Here is a 25,815-nt window from a genome sequence, read left to right as displayed (position 1 = left end):
AAGTCACAAAGCTGAACTTGAGTTAGAAGCTCTCATTTCTATTCATTCTTTCAAAATATAAAAATAAGAGCTTTTGTTACATACGTTCAAAGTATTGTCATTTTGGAGCACCTTAAAATCAGAAAGAAATTTAACATAAAACATGCTGCTTATTCTTGAGTGATTCTCTCATCAGTACTATTATCAGTTGAATAAAGTTATCAGTGCTGAAATAAGAATACACCTGACTAATCTCAAACAATAATGAGCGATGAGAGCAGTGCTTCTTTGGTTATTATCATCATTGTCAACTTGTTGTTCTAGGGAGTTCTAATTTTACTATGTTTAATCCTAACTATTTATTACCATTTTATAGAACATTAAAAGGAAAAAAGGTAGAACTTTCATTAGCCATCCAACTCAGTACAACTTACTGTTTGTATGTGTGTGTTTTAAATATATTGTTGTATCTTTAAACTTTGGCCAGAAATCCATCAAAAGTTTTGAACTTTTCAAACTGTCATGACTCTTCTCAAGCAACCTAACACACCACTGCATTCAGCTCTCTTTAAAAGGAAAATCAGGCATTAATTCCAGCCTGATAAATTCCCAGCATAAAACCTAAACCTATGTATTTTCAGTCTTCTTCAGCTCTTTTTCTCAAGTCACAGAGGACTGTCATTAATGCTTTCTAAACTTAATCACTCCAGTTTAGTTTTTGATCTTTCCCAAGCCTCTAAGTCAGTGCTCCAGATTTTCCCTCTTTAATGACTCTCTTCTCCCTGTTAAACAAAACAACAATAACAAAAACTCATTCAGCTTTTCATCTTCCCCCAACTACTCCCTACGTTCTCCTTCTGTTTATGGTTAAGATTCTGATTACTTTTGTATCTCTTTAAAAACCACTTATTCTTCATCCAACTACAATCCAGCCACCCCTCTCTACTCTCGTTCAAGCGTTAGCAACTTTTTCTGTGTAGAGCCAGATAATATTTTGGGCTTTGCTGACCACATATGTCTCTGTGATGCATTCTGATTTATTTTTTTCGTTTGTTTTAAACTCTTTAAAAATGTGAAAACTTCCTTTGGTACAGGCTGGATTTGGTTTGCTGACTGTAATTTGCAGAAAGTGGCTCTGATTAAAACTACTGTATCAATAATACCAAAAAGTTCCTTTCTGGTGTTTGAAAGGACTCCTCCCTACACAAATTCGAGGTGAATTAAGTGATAAGCTGAAGGAAGGCTGACCATCAGCGTTAATATTGATAAAGCTGAGGAGCAGTAATAATGGGCTTCCTATGCAGCTGCAGGTCTCTCCCAATGACCATGGCCACCCCCTCAACAGATTCACCCTTAAATAGGCCGTAGAGGAGACCAGCAAGCTGCTTTACAGGCAGGATGTCTCCCAACCAGAAGTAAAGTTTCTGTCCTGGGCTCACCCATCATTCCATCTCCATGGGGTAAGGGGTTGAGCCAGCAGGCCAGCAAGCCTAGGCAAAACCCCACCTGGAGGAGACCAGAGGCATAGAGAAGTAGCTCCCTGCTACCTAATACTCTAGACCACCAAGCCACCTTGATTCCTTTTTCATTTACTACCACTTTGTAACAGGATGGTTTTGAACACTTTCTTTTAATTGAAACTTTCCTCCCCATTGGCTCCCAAGAGACTAAACTCTTTGTAGCCACCCTCTCACTAATTCTACCTTGGCATTCTCTGACCTCCTCTTTGGCCATCTTTTCTCATTCTACATACTTTTCTGGGAGATCTCATTCATTTAAGTAGTATCAACTATCATGTTTTCTTTTGATACCTATAACTCCTTTAGTAGCCCAGATCTTCCTCTGTGTTCCAGAACTACAAATCCCAAAGCATCCGCCTGTCTTGTGAAATACAGAACAACTATCTACAAATTTTCCAGAAACATTGGTTTCACCCTCATCTTTTTTAGGAACGTAGCATATTTGGCGCTGAGGTAGCAATAATGTCTCTCTCTATGCACCATCAGCAACTCTTCTGATTTAAATGTAAGCCATAAGCAGATAGAGATTGGTGAGAGAATATTTTACTTAGATGAGTAGATGAATGTGTTTGTACAGCCATCCCTGTCCTGTGTATAGAAGTACCTCAGTTGGTGGTAGCGTAATCAAGATTGATTTTTGAGTAGAGTTTCAAAGCCTGGTGGTGAGTAAAACAATTTCCCACTGCATGTGTAATTTCTCATCAGTATAAAAGAGATGATTATCTTTACACTTTTATCATAAATGAAAGCAGACCATCATTATTACCTTTAGAGACAGCACCATTGTAACATTATTAAATTACTTTGTTTCTGAGAAAAATAAATCTGAGTACTTAAAAAGAAGCTTTCTATTGCATGTGCACAATTTTTATTTTTAAAATATTTGACAGTGGGGATCTTGTTAAAAGATGGAAATAAATGATATTCCTTAAAATCCAGAGCCATAATTTTTATAGCACAAAAATAGTCATAGTATGAATTTTTTAATGTTTTTCTAAAAATGATATTTTTTTAACATTTTTTAAATTTCCAGCACCTTGTGGAAGTCGTTCAACAGGTTCAGAAGGCACTGTTTTATCACCAAGCTATCCAAAAAATTACAGTGTGGGACACAATTGTGTTTATTCTATAGCAGTTCCCAAGGAGTTTGGTAAGTAAGATACATCTCATCATGTAGAGTATCATTACAGACATGCTCTATTTTCACTATATGCTATTCAAAATGTTAGTTGTTTTTTAATGAAAATATTTACTATTCATAATGTACTTTAAAATTTATTTAGAGAGTAGCTTTGTAATAATAAAATTTTAAGGTTATTTTACTCATTTTGAATTTACAGTCAAGTGCACAGGTGAACAACAATATAAAAATGAAAACAGGATTGTTTTTAATTTTTAAAAATAAGTACATCCAGTAACCTTGCAAGTGCCTTCATATTGGAATTTCATAAAATGGGAAATTACCAGAGCATAAAGCAAAGTCTCCTCTGCAAAATATGCATAAAATCAAATGTAGAACTGTTATAATAATGACAATAATATGTACAAAACAATCGTATCAGTTTTATACTTTATTAACACATTTCCAGAAAGAAAAGATTTTGGTTTTAGGCACCTAGTTTCTGGGACAGCAAGGAATATAAAAAGACAGCAAAGGACATTTCAGCTCATCTTGTCAACCTGACAATCTGTTGTGCATTGGCACTGAGAAGACAATGTGTCCTTTGCTGCCTTCACATCTCCCTGATCACAAGTCTTAGAAGTCACTTACCTGGCTTCTAAAGGTTTTGGATCTGAAATCCAGCTGGATCTAACCCAGGTTTAGCTCTCTTTATGGATGGATAGGCAAAGGAAATCTAGTGAGCAGTAAACTGTTGGAGAGAGGCTGAAAGTTTAGACTTCTAGAATTTAGATTTACAGTATTGTGTTACATGATAAAGGATTTGCTGTGAAATGAACGTCTGAGTAAGGATGACAGAGTATTATAGCAGAAGGACATAGACTTGATCATATCAAGATTTTTGAATCACATATTGACTTAATGTTTCTGCTGATATACAAAATAAGCTGATGCTTCCAGTCCAATTTCTTATAATGAGATATTTATTACCTATATATGCTCGATATATCCTCCTTTTCTCTGTTCTGAAACAAGTCCAAGATCCTCAATTTACTTAAAAGAACATTGTCATCAGAAGAGAAGTACTAAACCTTTATTTTAACCTTAAAATAGAATTGATGATGTTAGCATTGGCAAGGGGTCTATTTCTTTTCTACAAACTGTTTCTTCTTCTTAGCATATTGATCGGTTAAATCAGAGTTGAGTTCTTTAATTGTGAAGAGAACAACAGTTTAGAAGGAAAAACTTCATCCACTTAATCGTGTTTATTTTATTTTATTTTATTGCCTTTTGTGCCCAAGAAAGTCCTTCCCTTGCTAGAGGGGTTTATAGGCCCCAGCTGCCAAAAATATTTCATGGTTGATGACAGAATCCTAGCAATGCTAGTCCAGAAGACTGCATGGCTATCTGAGTCCTCTTTGGAAACCATTAATTTGTTCTTTTATACTCTATTCTTGGGATGTCATGCAATCAAAGGAATGAAAAGGAAGAAAATCAGGCATTTCCTTTTCTGACACAAACATTTGGTCACCTGGCGGTATTTTACAGTGCCCTATGCATGTATGCATGTATGTTCAAAAAGAGTAGAAAAAAGTACTGATTAATATAAAATTAAATTAATAGATTCCTATTGAGTGGAATCTTTATTTTAGCAGAGTTAATATAAATTAAATTTAATTATGTTAATATGAAATAATGCAACTAATAATTGGTGGTTTTTAACACTAATTTTTTTTAAACAAGTCCTTTTTGATTATCTGTGGATAAAATCAAATGCACTTTGATTTATTAGTAAGGAAACTTTTTTTGTTTTTATAAATGTTACATCATTCTTTATTTCAAACTACTCATAGAGTCAAACAGACTAAATTCTAATTTCAGCTTGTCACACCTTAGCTATATATCTTTGGACAAGTTACATAATCGTTTTTGAGACTCAGTTTCTTTATTTGTAAAGCAGGGATCATTATGTCTATGGAGCAGAGCTGTTGTTAGTAGTAAATGAGAAAAAAATATATATATATATATGTGTATATATGATATCTTACATTGTTCATACTATTGGGTTTAAGAATGCCAGCTTTGGAGTCAGATTTCTGGATTCAGAACACAACTCAGTTTACTCTTTTTTATTTGAGTAATTACATCATCTGCCTGAGTCTTACTTTTCTTATCTGAAATAGAGGTGGTAAATGTCCATTTCTTAGGATTATTTTATAATTAAATAAAAATATTAAGTGATTGGTATAATAACATATAGTAAGTCATACACACACGAGTGCACATACAGACACACATTTTTTATGTTCACAGGCACTCCCATTGCCCCCAAAAGATGAAATAAAATGACCTGGATTACTGGATTGCCCTAGGGTCTTAAGAGTAGCCTGGCTAAAAATAAAACATTTATATTATCTAATTAAAGCATGAAAACAAATATTTTGTGCTTTATATCTCCAGTGACTATCCAACCACCTATTGATCACTTAAAATTTTCTGGGAGCAGAGTAGAGGAATTAAAAACTGCTGATCATCATAGATTTCTTCCTGTCCCTACCTTTACCTCTTTAACGTGAGATAATCAAGCAACAGTTACTGGATCTCTGCAGATCAAATTTCTATTTTGCTTCTTCTTCCTCTCATTCTCTCTTTGCCATAGTTTCCCTCTGTTGGCACTTTAAGTTATGTTTTATGACTTTTTGGTATCACTTCATAGCATATCACTTCTCACTTTTTCCCTTTTCTTGTCATTTATCCCAAATTATAATCATTTATTCTTCCATATCTTTTTTATGCTGACACTCTAGAATTTAATTTTTAATATCATTTAGCATAAGGTCTGTCAATACGCTCAGTTCGTATATTGGGATTGCAGTTTTTTATAAGGGTTAAGGTTCTAAAGTCATTATGTAAGGAGAAAATCACATATAATCAACATTACCCATGAAATACCTTAAATCAACCATAGAAGATCATCTACATGGTTTTTTGTAAGCCATATTATTTCAATAATTCTAACAGGACATTTTTCCTCCAGTGTTAGGAAGATAACAGTTTGTTCAGATAATACCAGATGAGCTAGTTTGGTTTCTTACAGGTCACTTAGTACCAGATTACTTTATTTATTTTTGCCCAGTGTAGATTTGAATTCATATCAATTAAATGTGCACATAACGTGACTCTATTGGTTGATTTAGTGAATACTATTTTGTCGCTGAATTCCTATCTTTCAGTTTTTCTAGATAAGAGAATCATCAATTTATAACGCTTTCATCAGCATCATTGGATTTCATTTCAACTTCAGATATTAGGGTTACTTTGGTAATACTCATTCTGAAGGATTCAAGTTGTTTTAAATACTTAGAAAAATAACAATTATGGATCAGTTATTGATATTTTGCTGTCTTTCTTCTAACAGTTAAACTATTTCACTTGGATTTTTTTGGTTTAAAAATACCCCACTTGGGACTTGGTAGTCCAGTGGTTAAGACTTCGCACTTCCACTGCAAGGGGCACGGTTTGATCCCTGGGTGGGGAACTAAGATCCCACATGCCACATGGCGTGGCCAAAAACAAAAAATGCCCTGCTTTATCTATTAATAAAATAAGTTTTAATTTTCTTTCATCTTTCAATTTTAAATTATAAGTTGTTTCCCCTGATGGTTTGGTTACTAAAGTTCTTCATACATTCATTTTAAGTGCCAAAAACGTGGCAGACAATTTTATTATTTTGAATTTGGTGTAGGTAAGATGCTTTAGAATATAAGAAAACTGTTGACATTGTTAGAGGGAAAATAATTTTATTAATGTTGTGTATTTATACCTATAGTGTAGGAGCCAAAATCATATTGCAGGGAGGGGGTGGTTAGTAAAATTGGGGAAAATGTTGTGTACTTCTATTTCAATAATCTTGGCTTAGATAAAACAGAAAGAATTAGGGTGATAGCTAAAGTAGCATACTAGTCAGAGGCTAATGTTTGTTTTTGTTTGTTTTCTCTTGGGGTAGAAGATAATGGAGTTTTTATTTTAAAGCTCAAGAGAACAATAGTAGGGGGGGGCAAAATTGAAGATTTTAGATGGACCAATTGGTAAAGCAAGATCCTTGAAGCAATGTAAGGAGATGGGATTTTAAAAGCCTGGAGGTCCTCTTTAAACTACAATTCAGGAGAAATGATTCCTAATTAGTATTGTACCTGAATTAGTTTCACATAGAATATTGCCTTGTGAAATTATCATCACTTTCTGATCTCCCTCCCCTTTTCCCCTTCTATCACCCGCTCTTTACATTACAGGGAATATCTGTAAAAGAAATATATTAGTGTCCTAGGGCTGCCATAACAAAGTACCACAAATTTAGTGGCTTAAAACAACAGACATTTATTCTCTCACAGCTCTGGAGGCTAGGCCCCTGAAATCAAGGTATCAGTAGCATGACACTCCCTCTGCAGACCCTAGGGAAGAGTCCTTCCTTGCTTCTTCCTAGCTTCCTAGCCAGACTCCTGGCTCCCAGCAATCCTTGAAGTTCTGTGGTTTGAAGCTGCATCACTCTGATCTCAGACTCTGTATTTACAAGACCATTTTCCCTGTTTGTGTGTCTCCTTTGTTTTTATATGTATCTCTGTCCTCTTATAGAGATGCCAGTGTAGGATTTAGGGCCCACCCTAATCCATGATCTCATCTTAATCTTAATTACATCTGCAGAGATCCTGTTTCCAAATACAATGACATTCTGAGCCTCTGGGTGGACATGAATATTGGGGGGACACTGTTCAACACACTACAGAGAATAAACTATATTGCCAGTTTTATGTAGAAAATCCTAACATAAAGTACTCTATAAACTGTGTATCAAAAATTAACTGTGTAGAATGTAAACTAACATTCAGATTTCTTGGCGAATTCCAACATGTAAATCACCTTGAGGAAATCCAAGGATAGTCTGTGGTGACTTAACTCTGTGTTTAGCCTTCCAGATAGTCTCACCTCCTAAAAGACCCATTCTGAATGAATATTTGTTAAGATACAAAGCTTACTCTTTCCCAAGATTAGCTTTCACAGTGGGATCTTGGAAGTGTGCATGAAAACCACTTCAGGTTTTCCTTCTTAGATTTCCCAGTTAAGATGCCCTCTCTCACATCTTTTGTTCTTGGTGTAGACTCTTGGTTGAATAAGTTTCAAAGTCATAAATCCCTAAATCACAGAGTTATTGTCAGTCTAGTCTACTCTGTACAAGGGACATAGAGTTACTAAAACCTTTCGTGTATTGCCGTGGGAGAGGATTTTTGTTTCGTTTTATCTTTAAATTAGCTGTCATCATCTTAAACTTTTCTCCCAATTCCACATATTTTATATTTGTTTCTTATTCGCAACCATTTTCTATCCTATCTCCCACTGTAGTATTTTTCCTCCAGTCAATCTAGAAACATCTTTCCCTGTGACATTGCCTACAATATAGGGTTATAGTTGTTTTTTAATTTATTTCAAACTTTATTGTAATATTATATTAAAACTGATCATGATCTGTTAACAACTATCTCATTAATTCTTATTATAGTCATTAAATTTAGTACTTCCTTTCCATCTTATAGACTTAAGAAATCACATAATGATTGTAAAATGCAATCTATTTTTACAATATATCTTTCACATTTCTGTGTAAATAGTTATTCTCTAAAAAGTAGTCTTTAAAAATTTAGGTCACCTTAGAATTTAGAAGGAAAAAGCAAAATGGATTGAAACTAAGATGCACACACACTATATATAAATGTATATATGTGTGTATATATGGACTTTTTAAGGTGCACCAATATAGTTATGACCTGCATATGGAAGGTTAACTGACTAGTCTCATCTTTTATGTTAAAACTGATAGCCGTTCTTTTGCTCTGTGTATATTCTCCTTTAAAACTCAGGCATATATTTGACCATTTGCCTTTTTTTAAACTTTTATTGTCATATAGTTGATTTACAATGTTGTGATAGTTTCAGGTGTACAGCAAAGTGATTCAGTTATACATATATATATTCATTCTTTTCCAGATTCTTTTCTCATATAGGTTATTACAAAATATTGAGTAGAGTTCCCTGTGCTATACAGTAGATCCTTGTTGGCTATCTATCTTATATGAGTAGTGTGCATATGTTAATCCCAAGCTCCTAATTTTCCCTCCCCCACGTTTCCCCTTTGGTAACCATAACTTTGTTTTCAAAATCTGTGAGTCTGTTTCTGTTTTGTAAATAAATTCATTTATATCATTTTAAAAATTAGATTCCACATATGAGTGATATCATATGATATTTGTCTTTCTCTGTTTGACTTACTTCACTTAGAATGATAATCTCTAGGTCCATCCATGTTGCTGCAAATGGCATTATTTCGTTCTTTTTTCATGGTTGAGTAATATTCTGTTGTATATATGTACCAAATCTTAATACATTCCTCCGTCAATGGACATTTAGGTTGCTTCCGTGTCCTGGCTATTGTAAATAGTGCTGTAATGAACATTAGGGTACATGTATCTGTTTGAATTATGGTTTTCTCCAGATATATGCCCAGGAGTGGGATTGCTGTATCATATGGTAGTTCTATTTTTAGATCTTTAAGGAACATCCATACTGTTCTCCATAGTGGCTGTACCAATTTACTTTCCCACCAACAGTGTAGAAGGGCTCCCTTTTCTCCACACCTTCTCCAGCATTTACTGTTTGCAGATTTTTTTGATGATGGCCATTCTGACCAGTGTGAGATGATACCTCATTGTAGTTCTGATTTGCATTTCTCTAATAATTAGTGAAGTTGAGCATCTTTTCATGTGCTTTTTGGCCATCTGTATGTCTTTTTTGGAGAAATGTCCTTTTAGATGTTATGCCCATTCTTTGATTTGGTCGTTTGTTTTTTGACATAGACCTGCATGAGATGTTTGTATATTTTGGAGATTAAACCCTTGTTGTTGACCATTTGCCTTCTGATCTTATATTTAGGTGTTTTCAAATGACCTATTCTATTCAGCATTGTTTACATAGTTTATGTTTTTGTTACCTGTTTTTACACTTAATTCAGTAATTTATTGTCATTAATTTTCCCCATATTTTAGTGACAAATTGAGATGATAATGTAATTATCATATGTATTTATAATCATATTATTTACTTATTTGGTTACTATTTCTATAATTAGAGTTGAAGCCATGTTTGGTCACCATATAGAACAGGATGCCCCATTCAGATTTGGTTCAGATCTCAAGATTCATGATACCACACAAGACCAAGAGGGTACAAAAGGATGTATTACTCATATAATGAGGTTTTCTGAGAATAACAGGGCAGTAACCAAGACTGGATCCAAGCAGATCCAAAATTGCTTAAGGGAGCAAAGAAAGCTGACTGGCTTTGGGTTTTATAGGGGTGGTGTTGGAGTGAAAGCCCCCACATGATGGTCAGGGCTTATGAGGTTTGAACTTCCCAAAGGTTGTAAAGGAGAATGCACACAGGCTTTCTTGTCAGCTTCCCCCAGATATCAGGCAAAAGGGAAACTGGGGAAGGAGGAGAGCTTGAAACTTGTTAGCAGTTAAAGATCAAAGATGATCGCCTTCATCACAATTCACTGTTAATGTCTGGCTGAGTGAAATGTGCCATATTTGAACTTGTTTAAAGCCACAATGGCAATTTGTGAGGCCTGCATCCATTTACTAAAGGAGATGAAAATTCATTGACTACCTTGTTCCAGAGCTCAGCAATATGGTGAGAAGTGAAATGAGTGCCTTGATCACTATCAATAATGATTAGAACTCTGTAAAGGACATGGACTGTTTTGGTGAGGCCTTGTATTGTGGCATTATTTTTTAATTGAAAAAAAAATCTTTATTGGAGTATAATTGATTTACAGTGGTGTGTTAGTTTCTGCATTGTAACAAAGTGAATCAGCTATACATATACATATATCCCCATATCTCCTCACTCTTGCATCTCCCTCCCACCCTCTATATCACACCCCACTAGGTGGTCAAAAAGCACCGAGCTGATCTCCCTGTGCTATGTGGCTGCTTCCCACTAACTATCAGTTTTACATTTGGTAGTGTATATATGTCCATGCCACTCTCTCACTCAGTCCCAGCTTACCCTTCCACCTCCCTGTGTCCTCAAGTCCATTCTCTATTAGGTCTATGTCTTTATTCCCTTCTTACCCCTGGTTCTTCATGATTTTTTTTTTTTTTTTAGATTCCATATATATACGTTAGCATATGTTATTTGTTTTTCTCTTTCTGACTTACTTCACTCTGTATGACAGACTCTAGGTCCATCTACCTCACTACAAATAACTCAATTTCATTTCTTTTTATGGCTGACTAATATTATATTGTATATATGTGCCACATCTTCTTTATCCATTCATCTGTCTATAGACACTTAGGTTGCTTCCATGTCCTGGCTATTGTAAACAGTGCTGCAATGAACATTGTGGTACATGACTCTTTTTGAATTATGGTTTTCTCAGGGTATATGCCCAGTAGTGGGATTGCTGGGTCATATGGTAGTTCTATTTGTAGTTTTTTAAGGAACCTCCATACTGTTCTCCATACTGGCTGTATCAATGTACCTTCCCACCAACAGTGCAAGAGGGTTCCCTTTTCTCCACACGCTCTCCAGCATTTATTGTTTGTAGATTTTTTGATGATGGCCATTCTGACTGGTGTGGGATGGTATCTCATGGTCGTTTTGATTTACATTTCTCTAATGATTAATGATGTTGAGCATTCTTTCATGTGTTTGTTGGCAATCTGTATATCTTCTTTGGAGAAATGTCCATTTAGGTCTTCTGCCCATTTTTGGATTGGGTTGTTTGTTTTTTTGGTATTGAACTGCATGAGCACTGGTTTTGGTATCAGGGTGATGGTGGCCTCATAGAATGAGTTTGGGAGTGTTCTGCACTCTGTTATTTTTTGGAACAGTTTGAGAAGGATAAGTGTTAGCTCTTCTCTAAATGTTTGATATAATTCCTCTGTGAAGCCATCTGGTCCTGGGCTTTTGTTAGTTGGAAGATTTTTAATCACAGTCTGAATTTCAGTGCTTGTGATTGGTCTTTTTATATTTTCTATTTCTTCCTGGTTCAGTCTCAAAAGGTTGTGCTTTTCTGAGAATTTCTCCATTTCTTCCAGGTTGTCCATTTATTGCCATATAATTACTTGTAGTAGTCTCTTATGATCCTTTGTATTTCTGCAATGTCAATTGTTACTTCTCCTTTTTCTTTTCTAATTCTATTGATTTGAGTTTTCTTTTCTTCTTCATGAGTCTGGCTAATGGTTTATCAATTTTGTTTATCTTCTGAAAGAAGAAGCTTTTACTTTTTTTGATCTTTCCTATTGTTTCCTTCATTTCTTTTTCATTTATTTCTGATCTGATCTTTATGATTTCTTTCCTTCTGCTAACTTTGTGGGATTTTTGTTCTTCCTTCCTTAATTGCTCTTTATGTAAGTTTAGGTTGTTTGAGATGTTTCTTGTTTCTTGAGGTAGTATTATATTGCTATACACTTCCCTCTTAGAACTGCTTGTGCTGCATCCCATAGGTTTTGGTCGTCGTGTTTTCATTGTCATTTGTTTCTAGGTATTTTTTGATTTCCTCTTTGATCTCTTCAGTGATCTCTTGGTAATTTGGTAGTGTATTGTTTGGCCTCCATGTGTTTGTATTTTTTACAGATTTTTTCCCATAATTGATATCTAGTCTCATAGCGTTGTGGTCAGAAAAGATACTTGATACAATTTCAGTTTTCTTAAATTTACCAAGGCTTGATTTGTGACCCAAGATATAATCTATCCTGAAGAATGTTCCATGAACACTTGGCAAGAAAGTGTATTCTGTTGTTTTTTGATGGAATGTCCTATAAATATCAATTAAGTCCATCTTGTTTAAAGTATCATTTAAAGCTTGTGTTTTCTTATTTATTTTCATTTTGGATCATCTGTCCATTGGTGAAAGTGGGGTGTTACAGTCCCCTACTATGGTTGTGTTACTGTCAATTTCCCCTTTTATGGCTGTTAACATTTGCCTTATGTATTGAGGTGCTCCTATGTTGGGTGCATATATATTTATAATTGTTATATCTTCTTCTTGGATTGATCCCTTGATTATTATGTAGTGTCCTTTGTCCCTTGTAATAATCTTTATTTTAAAGTCTATTTTGTTTAATATGAAAATTGGTACTCCAGCTTTCTTTTGCTTTCCATTTACATGGAATATGTTTTCCATCCCCTCACTTTCAGTCTGTATGTGTCCCTAGGTCTGAAGTGGGTCTCCTGCAGACAGTATATGTTCAGGTCTTGTTTTTGTATCTATTCAGCCAGTCTCTGTCTTTTGGTGGGAGCATTTAATCCATTTACATTTAAGTTAGTTATCGATATATGTGTTCCTATTACCATTTCCTAAATTGTTTTGGGTTTGTTATTGTAGTTGTTTTCCTTCTCTTCTGTTTCCTGCCAGAGAAGTTCCTTTATCATTTGTTGTAAAGCTGGTTTGGTGGTGCTGAATTCTCTTAAGTTTTGCTTGTCTATAAAGGTTTTGATTTCTCCGTCAAATCTGAATGAGATCCTTGCTGGGTAGTGTAATCTTGGTTGTAGTTTTTTCCCTTTCATAACTTTAAAACTGTCCTGCTACTCCCTTCTGGCTTGCAGAGTTTATATTGAAAGATTGGCTGTAAACCTTATGGGGATTCCCTTGTATGTTTTTTGTTGTTTTTCCCATGCTGGTTTTAATATTTTTTATTTGTATTTAATTTTTGATAGTTTGATTAATATTTGTCTTGGCGTGTTTATCTTTGGATTTATCCTGTATGGGACCGTCTGTGCTTCCTGGACTTGATTGACTATTTCCTTTCACATATTAGGGAAGTTTTCAACTATGATCTCTTCAAATATTTCTCAGTCCCTTTCTTTTTCTCTTCTTCTTCTGGGACCACTATAATTTGGATGTTGGTGCATTTAATGTTGTCCCAGAGGTCTGAGACTGTCCTCAATTCTTTTCATTCGTTTTTTCTTTATTCTGCTCTGCAGTAGTTATTTCCACTATTTTATCTTCCAGGTCACTTATCCACTCTTCTGCCTTAGTTATTCTCCTATTGATTCCTTCTAGAGAATTTTTAATTTCATTTATTGTGTTGTTCATCATTGTTTGTTTGCTCTTTAGTTCTTCTGGATCCTTGTTAAATGTTTCTTGTATTTTCTCCATTCTGTTTCCAAGATTTTGGATCATCTTTACTATCATTACTCTCTATTCTTTTTGGGGTAGATTGCCTATTTCCTCTTCATTTGTTTGGTCTGGTGGGTTTTTACCTTGCTGCTTCATCTGCTGTGTGTTTTTCTGTCTTCTCATTTTGCTTAACTTACTGTTTTGGGGGTCTCCTTTTTGCAGCTTTCAGTTCATAGTTCCTGTTGTTTTTGGTGTCTGCACCCAGTAGCTAAGATTGGTTCAGTGGGTTGTGTAGGCTTCCTGGTGGAGGAGACTGGTGCCTGTGTTCTGGTGGATGAGGCTGGATCTTGATTTTCTAATGGGCAGGACTGCTTCCAATGGTGTGTTTTGAGCTGTCTGTGACCTTATTATGATTTTAGGTAGCCTCTCTTCTGATGGGTGGTATTATGTTCCTGTCTTGCTAGTTGTTTGGCATGGTGTGTCCAGCACTGCAGCTTGCTGGTCGTTGAGTGGAGCTGGGTCTTAGCATTGAGAGGGAGATCTCTGGGAGAGCTTTCACCGTTTGAGATTACATGGAGCCAATAGGTCTCTAACAGTGGTCCAATGTCCTGAACTTGGCTCTCCCAGCTCAGAGACACGGGCCTGACACCTGGCTGGAGCACCAAGACCCTGTCAGCCATATGACTCAGAAGAAAAGGGAGAAAAAGAGAAAGAAAGAAGGAGAGAGAGAGAGAGGGGGGCGGGGCAAGGGAAGGAGGGAGGGAGGAAGGAAGAAAAAATAAATAAAATAGAATAATGTTATTAAAATAAAAATTTGAAATATTAAACATTAAAAAATAAAAAGTAAGGAAAACCAAAAAAGAAAGAAGAGAGTGACCAAATCAATAAACGAATCTACTAATGATAATAAAATCTAAATACTAAACTAAGATAAACATAAAACCAGAAACAAATTAGATGCACAAAGCAAACCCCAAGTCTGCAGTTGCTCCCAAAGTCCACTGCCTCAATTGGGGGGTGATTTGTTGTCTATTCAGTTATTCCACAGATGCATGATACATCAAGTTGATTGTGGAGATTTAATCTGCTGCTCCTGAGCCTGCTGGGAGAAATTTCCCTTTCTCTTACTTGTTCAGCTTTGGATTTGGCCCTGCCACTGCGTGTAGGGCATCTGTTCTTCATTCAGGCAGGATGGGCTTAAAGTAGCCACTGATTAGGGGGCTCTGACTCACTCAGGCTGTGGGGAGGAAAGGGTACAGAATGTGGGACAAGTCTGCAGGGGCAGAGGTCAAAGTGACATTGCAACAGCCTGAGGTGTTCCATGTGTTCTCTTGGGGAAGCTGTCCCTGGATCAAGGGACCCTGGCAGTGGCAGGCTGCACAGGCTTCCAGGAGGGGAGGTGTGGATAGTGACCCGTGCTCGCACCCAGGCTTCTTGGTGGCTGCAGCAGCAGCCTTAGCTTTTCATGCCCGTCTCTGGTGTCCGCGCTGATAGCCATGGCTCGCGCCCGTATCTGGAGCTTGATTAGTCTGTGCTCTGCATCCCCTCTCCTCGTGTACCCGAAACAATGGTCTATTGCCTCTTAGGCAATTCCAGACTTTTTCCCAGACTCCCTCCTCGCTAGCTGTGGCCCACTAACCCCCTTCAGGCTGTGTTCACACAGCCAATCACAGTCCTCTCCCTGGGATCTGACCTCCGAAGCCGGAGCCTCAGCTCCCAGCCCCCACCCGCCCCGGCAGCTTAGCAGACAAACCTCACAGTCTGGTGAGTGCTGGTCGGCACCGACCCTCTGTGCGGGAATCTCTCCACTTTGCCCTCTGCACCATTGTTTCTGTGCTTTCTTCTGTGGCTCCAAAGCTTCCCCCCAGCCACCCCCTGTCTCCACCAGTGAAGGGGTTTCCTAGTGTGTGGAAACTTTTCCTCCTTCACAGCTCCCTCCCAGAGGTGCAGGTCCCATCCCTATTCTTTTGTCTCTGTTTTCTCTTTTTTCTTTTGCCCTACCCAGGTACGTGGAGAGTTTCTTGCCTTTTGGGAAGTCTGAGGTCTTCTGCCAGCATTCAGTAGGTGTTTTGTAGGAGTTGTTCCACATGTAGATGTATTTCTGATGTATTTGTGGGGAGGAAGGTGATCTCCATATCCTACTCCTCTGCCATCTTGAAGGTCTCTCTTGTATTGTGGCTTTAGTATGTGTAGAGACACATGTGATATTGATTTATATTTTCAGTATGTCTGAGACAAGATTCCCCCAAATATTTCCCCATAAGGAGCAACATTGGACCACATGGTCAGGCAATTGGCAGTGGCCCAAGGGTACATAGAAATGTTCAGCTGAGCTGATTGTTGACAAGGGCAGTCAGTGTAAAGTTGACTGCCCAAAGTTTGGGCAGTTGTACTAATCATTGATCTTTTATTAGAGATGTCTTAGTTAAGGTATTAAAAGCACCAGCGCTCTAGGAAGTTCAATCATGTGTGATGATGGTGGCCATACTGTCTGTAACATGTAGAAACTTTCTTTGCTATTCACTAAGGACCCCAAGAAGCTCCTCTGGTAGCTGAGGGGTTCAGAAGAGTAATGACTGCCTGCAAAACCATGCCATCTGTAAAGGAACTAAGGACAGGGAAGGCCACACCCTCATACAGGTGGGATATTCCAGAGGGCCTAGGTTTGGCTATAATATATAGGTATTATTTCCATTTTAGCAAGGAGGCTTTAGTGGCCATATGAAACTTGCAGGGTACTACCTCCATGATCCAAGACATTATGTGCAGGTGGATACAGAGTGCCATGGTCTCAGAGCCTGTGAGAGCCTCTGTTTCCAGGACATCCCAGTATGCAGCATTGTTGCTGTGATGGCATACGGCATAGGGATTCAGGAGGGAGCTTCTTGCATCAGAAGTCCGTGGGCAACTTATGGCTATTATGGTTGCTCCAGTGACTCCAAAAGACATGAGAGGAGGTTGCTAAAGCCTTTACAGTGTAGGAGTCTCTGGGGGGCAGCACCAGTTGTACTAAAATTTGTAAAGATTCTAGAGGCTTTGTTGTAAGAGGCCCCCTTCAAGGTAGGCCAGTTTACTAGTAACAGGATAAATGGGCTTAATTAAAATTATAAATGAAAAATATGTTGCCCTCAAAATCCAAAAATTACTAAAAGATTTTGAGCTTGTTTTAACAGTTTGGTGCTGTGAGGGTCAATAGTTGTTTCTTAATGGTGTCAAGGATGGAGTGGCTTTTGACTGATCAGTTAATTTCTCAGGATTTAACTGAGGTGACAGGGCATTCTGTCATGTGTAGGGAAATGAAACCTCCCCCTTTTTGTAAGTTCTTTTGTATATGTTTGTCTTGAATGATCATGGCAAATGAATCTCCTTGAAGGAAGATGTGGTGTCACCTGTGCCCATGGAGAAAGTTGGATGCAGTTACCATCTTGCCTACCAAGACAGTACGCAGTGGCTAGGCTGTTGAAGACCTCATGGGTAGCCAGGTAAAGTTGTCCCTTCAAAGTGGAAAGCAAAAAGCATATACATCAAAGTTGAAGGCAAACTGTAGCTGAGAGGCTTTTGAAATTGGCATTTAACAGATGATATGAGCCAAATCAATAGTAGCACAATTACCAGCTAGTGATTAGATAGGGCCAGTAATTTCAATAATATTGATAACGGGGCCCTTAATGGGTGCAACAACAGAATTAAGGTTTCAGTAAACTACTGTGAGGTACCGTTCATTTTTCCCAGGTTTAAGAACAGCCAAACTGGCTATTAAATGAAGAAGTAGTGGAGGTAAATACCCCTTCTCTAAATGTCTTTTACAATGGGCTTCAATCTTTGAAGACCCTGTTTTAATATACAGTGAACCATATTAACTATTTTAATTGTGACGAAAAGTCCAAGGGATCTCAGTTTGTTAGCCTGTTGTAAATGCCAAAGATACAGTTTAATTTATTACGTTTTTGGTTAGAGCTTCTTCCATGACCACTATGGGATATTTAGGCAGTGCAATAGTTCTGATGATTAAGATGAAGCATCCTTATTTGTTCACTACTTTATATTTCATAACTCCTTTAGATTATAGGGTGTGCCCTTCTTATTTAAATTTAGTGGGATCCCCAGGAATAACTATAATTTGAGCCTCTGTTTTGATTAAAGCCATGAGGGTTTGCCAGTTTGTGCATTTCAGTAAATGTTAAAAGTTAATTCAAAACTCATGTTATAGAGGTACAAAAGCCAATTTGAGACATTTTACATTTTCACTTTATAAATTATTGTAGTAAAATTTGGATTTCTAATTGGGTCAAATTGTGGACCTCCCTTTCAATTAGTTTGTTTGTTTATTGGTTACTGGATATACTTTGGAGGAGGGAAGATCTCTTTACTCTGCTCATATTTATGTTTCTTCCTCCATCGTGTCAGATCTGTATCATCAAGGTTAGGGACCTCCACCATAACAATTGTTGCTTTATAGGGTTTAAGCATGAGGCATTTAAGTAGGGTTTGAATTGCCTCCTTAGTTTTGCCACATAGGTGCCATAAATATTTTATTCTGTAAGCTTGAGGATCAAGATCTTTGTTGCAAAGAAGCCTGAGCAGCATTAATAGCAAAAGTATTTTTATAGAGCAGTGAATCGTCTGCGTTTAGGAGTGTAGACCTCAGCATGCCACATGATAACTACTCTTGCACACAATTGGCCATCCAATGGGACCATATATTTTACAGAGTATCAGTATTTTTCCTGAGAACTCTATAGAAGAAGGGCCATTGCCTGGTTGCGACCCACAACCAACAGTCACAGAGTAAGAGTCATTTCTCTGAACTGAGCATTAGTCATACCTTATGCTGGAATCAAGATACATGATTCAGCCTGAGGCACATAGATAGGTCCAGGCCAAGATACACAACCCAGAGAGGAGGGCCTTAACTCTTTTTTCTAAATGTCAATTATGAAAACTTCTGATGTAGTTTGATTAAACATTTGATAAAGATTCACTGGAACTCAGCAAATGTAGCGCAAAACAGCACAGCTCAAAATGCAAGATTGCTAGCAGGTAACAGAGCCAGTTACTAACTCAAAGCAAAAAGGGAAAGAGTCTGGTGGTCATTGCCTAGACACCCTCTTTACGCATTCGTTGTTGTGGTTACCCTGTAATAGATGGTTTGGATTTTGAGACTAATGGCACCACACAAACACCAAGGAAGTATGAAGATTTTTATTACTCACGTGATGAGGCTTTCTTGGGATAACGGGGCAGACTCCCAAACAGGTCCAAAATGGCATAAGAGAATAGGGAAAGGACATTGACTTTTGGGGTTTTATTGTGGTTACAGGGTGGTAGTGGGGTGAGGGTTCCTATGTTCAGATCAGTGCATTCATGGTTTGAACTTTCCACTAGTGCCCTAGGAGAGGGAGAACTCAGGCTTTCTAACCAGCTTGCCCAGATATGAGGCCTAAGGGGAAGTGGCGGGGGCTTGAAAGCTGTCAGCAGTCAAACATCAGAACATGGTTTCAGACCCTTTAATACAAGCTGTAATTTATAAAGCCATAATTCATAAACTGTATAATATTTTATATGTTGATGTATATCATGTATATAACTTTCTATTGCTATTATATTCTTTCCCCACTTTAAGCAAAATTATTTCCTTTCAGACTCCAAAACAATAACTATAATATGCTCAAGAATATGATTAGCTGAATTTTCAAAATAACTGTCAAAAGGTCTAACAGGTCATTATGATAAATGTATATTTGCATTCACTGTGTAATGGGTGTCAAGGTTGATGTTTCACATTTCTTCCATTTTTAAAATTAGTTGTAGGAAATAAATTATGCTTAATAATTCAGAAGAAAACTATGAAAACTATAGCACAGGAACATCAGGCTAGACATTTTACAACAATTTATTTAAAGGGTGGTTATAAACTAATAGGTTTCACCCTATTAGTATTTGTCCCATTCATGTTTGCTTTTATTTTTTGCTTTATTTTACCAAGATGATAAGTTCAGTGGTTGCCCCATCAGGTGTTTAATACCAGTTGGCATCAGCTTGCTGAAGATTATTTTGAAATATGGTTTAAAGTCATAAAGTCAATGATGGTAACAATAATAAACTGATTGAAGAGAAGAATTGACAGTCCGTTATCTGCCTCTAATTGGCCATATGACCTTGAGCAAGTTGTTTGAGTTTTCTGGACCTCATTTTCTTGATCTATAAGATGAAAAGCTTTGATACAGTGGTCTCCAAGGACCTTCCCAGTTCAAACAAATATGTGAAATTTACTTTTAAATTCAAAGAGCGTGTTCCTGTCAGCTAGAGAAGTAATGTATTGGAAAGTACTACCAACTTTTCTGAAATTCAAGAGTCTGCTCATAGAATTACATGGATTTGTATAATTTCAGTTAATTCTAAAGATAACTATATATTTAACATAAATTCTGAATCTTTTATGTTCCTGAAGAAGTAAAATAAGTTATATAACAATGACATGCTACATTCTTCTTTTATATTTTCTTTCTTTCTTTTTCTTCTTTTTCTGTTTTTTTCAGTGTATCAGAATATCCTTGACTGTCATCTTTGCCTTTGTCACCTCTATCATTAACGTTCCATAAGTACTTTTAAGGGCACTTTCCATTTTTCATTCACTACAGATATTAGGAAATTAATTTCTTACTCTATTCCCCTACTGGTATTTGGCTACAAAATAATTCCTTTGACAATGATGAATATTCATATACAGGGAGAAAATATTACCTAGAAAATTTTACTGTAAAATTGGTGCTTTTCCCTTAAGAACTTGATATGAAAGAAAGTTGAAATAATGAAAAGAATAGAAAAAAACAGTATAGTTCCATATAGGTATTCATAACATTTTCTGGAAAACTTTCTATGGAGAAGTCATTAAATACAGCCTTTTTCAGTGTTTCATTATTCTGTCATGCAGAATCACATTTGTAATATTTCATACTATGAAAGATTAAAGTTAGAGGATAAATGATTCACAAAAGCACACAGCATGCCACAGGCAGAGTCTTTTGTAAACATGGAATACTCATCATTTTTGACACTCTCCCACTGTTACTTCAGGATAGTATAATGACCTCTAATTGTTTAACACTGCAAATCCAGTGCTGATTACAATTAAAATACAAATGTTTATTTTTTTCTGTTTCGGCGACTCATGTGATTTATCTGCTTTAGACCTAACAAAACAGAAGTTTGAAATAATTCATTCATTTGAAAACTCAGTAAGTTGTATTTCAGATAAGTTAAAAGATTGATAGTGTTTATTTTGTGGTTGGCATACAAACACATGGTACACATCACGCACTATAAAAGAGTTGTCCCAGTCCCTGAATTAAGGATTCAACTAGTATTCTCTTACAGTTTATACAAACTCTTAATATTTCAGCATAGCTGCTTTTGCTGAGAAAGGGAAACTCTAAAACAGAGGTGTAACTGGAATGATTTCTAAACTCATTGAGGCTGTGTTATCTACTAAGATGCCAAACTAAATAAGTTTCATCTGTCATATTTCTTCTCTCAGCAGCCTTTTGTATAACGTATGTTTTTAAATCTAGTATAACATTAATTTCATTGTAACAGGAGTTGCCAATTAAAATTCAAATCAAAAGCATTAACTTAATGGCAGATAACATAAATGAGATCAGGATGTAGGTATAGTCAGTAAGAAATTGTGGTACCGTGTTGAACTAAAGAACTATGCCTTCTTGAAAACAGTTAAATTCGAAAATGTTTAAAACACAGTATGGTCCAAACAAAACTCATCTATGTAATGATTTGATTTTCAATTTAATATGTTTGCTGTGTTTAGTTTAAAGGTACGGAAACTTAATGACTTCCTTTCCCCTTTTCCTATCCCTTTGCTCCTGTCTACCATCTCTAAATTCATAAAAATATGCTACTATTAATTCTAACCTCATTGTGGGTTGATATCTGTATCATATTGCTCGTGAGTGGCAATTAGTCACTAGTTGGATCAATTATTTATTCAAACAGTAGTATACACTCAGCCTTGAGCTAGAATCTAAGTATAGAGGTTATGTAAACAATGGTTCCTGCCTTTTAGGAGGGATAAGAAAGGAACTAGATAACTAAAGAGTTTATTTTAAAATAATGTGAAAACTGCTATAATAGGTGTTTGTGAGGAAGGAAAAACAGATGAGAGACATCTAAGGCAGACTGTTGGCAGGTTTGGGAGCTGGGGGTCACAGTGTCAGAAACATTTACCTGATGATGTGGTGTGTGAGCCACTTGAAGAACAATATTAAAGCCAGAGAAAATGACACAGGCAAAGGCACAGACATATGGTACATGATTTCTGAAAAGGAACTGCATAATTTTCTCTCTGGGTGAAGAGCAAAGCACCACTCAGAAACTAATACGCTTGAAACTGGAGAGGCAGACAGAGACCAGATTATGGTAGACTTTCTATGCCACATTTATATCATTTCAAAAATTCTTAGTCCTACTTAGCTTCAGAGAGACATTTTCTAGCCTACAATATCTGTTGTCCAAGGAAACAGAAATGCTTAATTGGTTTCATTAGCATATACTCCAGTTGAACTGTCAGGCAATGTAGGGATAATAGCCACCCAATACAAACTGGTGCAGCCAATCCACTTGTTCGAATTTTGAATATTTTTGTGCTGTTGGCAATCTCCTGGACAATCCCACATTTCTCTGGCCACCCGGTCCTTCCCCCAGCCCTTCCTCTCAGCAACTAAAGGAGTAATATCTAGCCTAGCATCAATTTTGACTGGTCTATGCCCATGTCATGTTGATTAAATATTTTGAGTCATTCTGTAAATATAATTGAATACACTCAAACACACACACACACACACACACACACACACACACACATACACACACACTTAGTATCTCAAATTCTGCTAATGGGAGTGAAGAGTGAAAAGAAAATAAGGTACTATGAGAGAGAATAATGGAAGGATCAAATTTAGCTTAAGGTACATTAGTGAAGATTGCAATATTCTGTAAACTGAAAGATAAGTAGGAGGTTGAACTGTACCATGTATGCTGTAGAAACTAATGAAGCTATTTAAGCAGGGGAATAACACAGCCTGGTGGACATTTTAGACATAATGTTGATGGCAGGGCATGAGTGGCTGTCTGAGAGGCACAGGATGAGAGACAATGAGAGGACGAATTTGGGCAGTGTGAGGAGGGAGGAAAACATTGTTCGTAGGGGACATTAGAGGTGGATAAAATCTGTGTGGTTGGTATTCTAGAGTAATTCATGGTCTGGACAGAGAATGATGAAAGCAGACATATGAGTAGAAAGGGCCAAGTGATAGCACAGAGGCAATGACACCTGGAGCCAAAGCCCTTCCTTTCTGTTCAGAAATTCAGCGTTGCCACACTTTAGGAGATTGGTTCACATTGATTCCCACTCACCAAACCCAGAGGAGACTGATTTAAAAATCACAATGCCAATTAACCAATTTATTGTGAGAGAGTATCCAGCAAGCTTATCCATCCTGGCCACTTGTTTAGAACCCTCTATTTTGGTGAATATATCTACTCCTTGGACAAATGAATATAATTATCTATCAAATTATAGATCAGAAGTTTATTGAATTAGTTAAAGACATCAGAAAGATAGATTGATGTACTTATGGAAAATTTATATCAAACTACTATGGCTGGACGAAATAGTCTTACCTACACTAAAAGGAATTTCTTTCTTAGAATTCACTCACTACACCACCCTCTCCCAAAGTGTCAGGAGGAAACCTTAGTACATGAGGGTGAAGAGCAGGGGCAGAAAACCACAAAATGTTTGTGAACATTGGCTTAGAAAAGTTTGAAAGGGCTTTTGGATTATTTCCTCTAAGCCTTCTCAGAACATTTAATATGCCAATGTGCATATTATTTATGTGTACGTGTGTATACATACATTCATATATATTTTGTTAGCCTCTTTTATCAAGGTTGCAGCCCAGTGAAAATATTGAACTAATGTGTAAGCTCTTTGTGGTCAAAGATTGTATTTTTTATTATTTCAAGAGACTGACAATCCTTGGCACATTTCTGAAAAGCTCAATATATATTTATTGACTGTGTGAATGATTAGATTAATAAAAGAATCAAGTAACCCTTTATACTGCATGGGGATGACACATTCTTATTTTTTTCTAGACTCTTATCTACTGTATTTAGTAACCAAAAGATTAGTTTACTCATGTTTCATTCAAACAAGTGCTTTCTTAGTTGATAACTTCATTTTAATATTCATAGAATTACCCTACACCTAATTTCTTAAGGAAAGTCTTACAGTTGATTGTTTTTGCAGACAACTGACATCATGTTGTGTTGTTGATTCTAACTTATTTTATTTGTTTAACTTGGCTACCAATTGATAAATTTTAAACACAGATATTAAAGTAAGCCTGGTGAACAAAAATCATAATTTTTTAAATTATAAGAATGATATTTTTTCAGTTGAAGGAGAATCTTTAAAGTTACAAAAATCTTATTTTTATTGGCAGTGTCATTACCTGTCTTTGGATTTCTTGAAAATAGTGTCATATGTTTTATTGAGAATTTTTAGTCTAAACTGAAATTCTTCAAAGTTGCAATGCTATTAGAATCCTAATTGATACAGCCACTATGGAGAACAGTATGGAGGTTCCTTAAAAAACTACAAATAGAACTACTATAAGACCCAGCAATCCCACTACTGGGCATATACCCTGAGAAAGCCATAATTCAAAAAGAGTCATGTACCAAAATGTTCATTGCAGTTCCATTTACAATAGCCAGGACATGGAAGCAACCTAGGTGTCCATCAACAGATGAATGGATGAAGAAGATGTGGCACATATATACAGTGGATTATTACTCAGCCATAAAAAGGAATGAAACTGAGTTATTTGTAGTGAGGTGGATGGACCTGGAGTCTGTCATACAGAGTGAAGTAAGTCAGAAGGAGAAAAACAAATACCATATGCTAACACATATATATGGAATCTAAGGGAAAAAAAAAGTCATGAAGAGACTAGGGGTAGGACGGGAATAAAACACAGATATACTAGAGAATTGCCTTGAGGATATGGGGAGGGGAAGGGGTAAGCTGGGATGAAGTGAGAGAGTGACATGGACAGATATACACTACCAAACGTAGGGTGGATAGCTAGTGGGAAGCAGCCACATGGCACAGGGAGATCAGCTAGGTGGTTTGTGATCACCTAGAGGGGTGGGATAGGGAGGGTGGCAGGGAGGGAGACGCAAGAGGGAAGAGATATAGAAACATATGTATATGTATAACTGATTCACTTTGTTGTGAAGCAGAAACTAACGCACCATTGTAAATCAATTATACTCCAATAAAGATGTTTAAAAAAAAAAGAATCCTACAGCATGTTCTGTGACCCATAATTCCTACCTAAGTATCTTAATTAATTCTCTGGAGAAATATTTTGTGAAGTTCTTATATATAATTATATAATTCTCGTGTCACAAATTCAAATGTTCAATATATGTAGCTTTCTATCTTATTCATAGTTTTATCTAAGGGTCTAAACTTTAGAGAATGCCAGGCCAGAGTGAAGATGGAGAGTTTGGGAGCAGGGCAGAGGAAAGTAAGAAATGAGGAAAGGTTAAGGATGTGGCGTTTAGTTCTGTAGTATCCACAGAAAGCATCCTCATTTCCTTCTGATCAAACTGCCAGTACAGAATTTGCTGCTCCATCACCCTTCAACTGATTTCTCCCAAGATACATCTGAATGCCTAGGTGTATAGGACCATGTCAAAGACTGTTGCTCATCTGAATTTCTTTCAACAATTGAGGCCTAAGTACCTCCTAATCCCACTCAAAGTTGCCTCTAGGGGTTTGGTCTAGAGAGGACTGTGTGTAGATGCTCACCTTGGAGACTCTCATCAGTGACCAATTTGTGTGCTTGCCTGTGGACACTCCTCTCTTCCTTTCCAGTGTAGGAAATCTTCTACCCAGTATGTTGTGGTACAAGAGGAATAGGATAGGG

At 36.7% G+C, this 25,815-nt stretch overlaps 1 protein-coding gene across 7 annotated transcripts in view; it reads left to right on the top strand.

Moving 5' to 3' along the window:
• Positions 1-25,815, top strand: part of CSMD3 (CUB and Sushi multiple domains 3) — a 1,102,347-nt gene that overhangs the window by 867,020 nt on the left and 209,512 nt on the right. For all 7 annotated transcript variants that reach the window (XM_059042775.2, XM_067017123.1, XM_067017122.1 and 4 more), the window contains one exon: positions 2,533-2,649. In XM_059042775.2, the coding sequence (XP_058898758.1) occupies positions 2,533-2,649 (117 nt within the window). The remainder of the gene's footprint in view (positions 1-2,532; positions 2,650-25,815) is intronic.

The sequence above is a fragment of the Kogia breviceps genome, chromosome 17, assembly GCF_026419965.1.
Source record: "Kogia breviceps isolate mKogBre1 chromosome 17, mKogBre1 haplotype 1, whole genome shotgun sequence".
Classification (NCBI taxonomy): Eukaryota; Metazoa; Chordata; class Mammalia; order Artiodactyla; family Physeteridae; genus Kogia; species Kogia breviceps.
The sequence above is the reverse complement of the archived record's forward strand: the minus strand, read 5'-3'. Positions and strand labels throughout refer to the sequence as shown.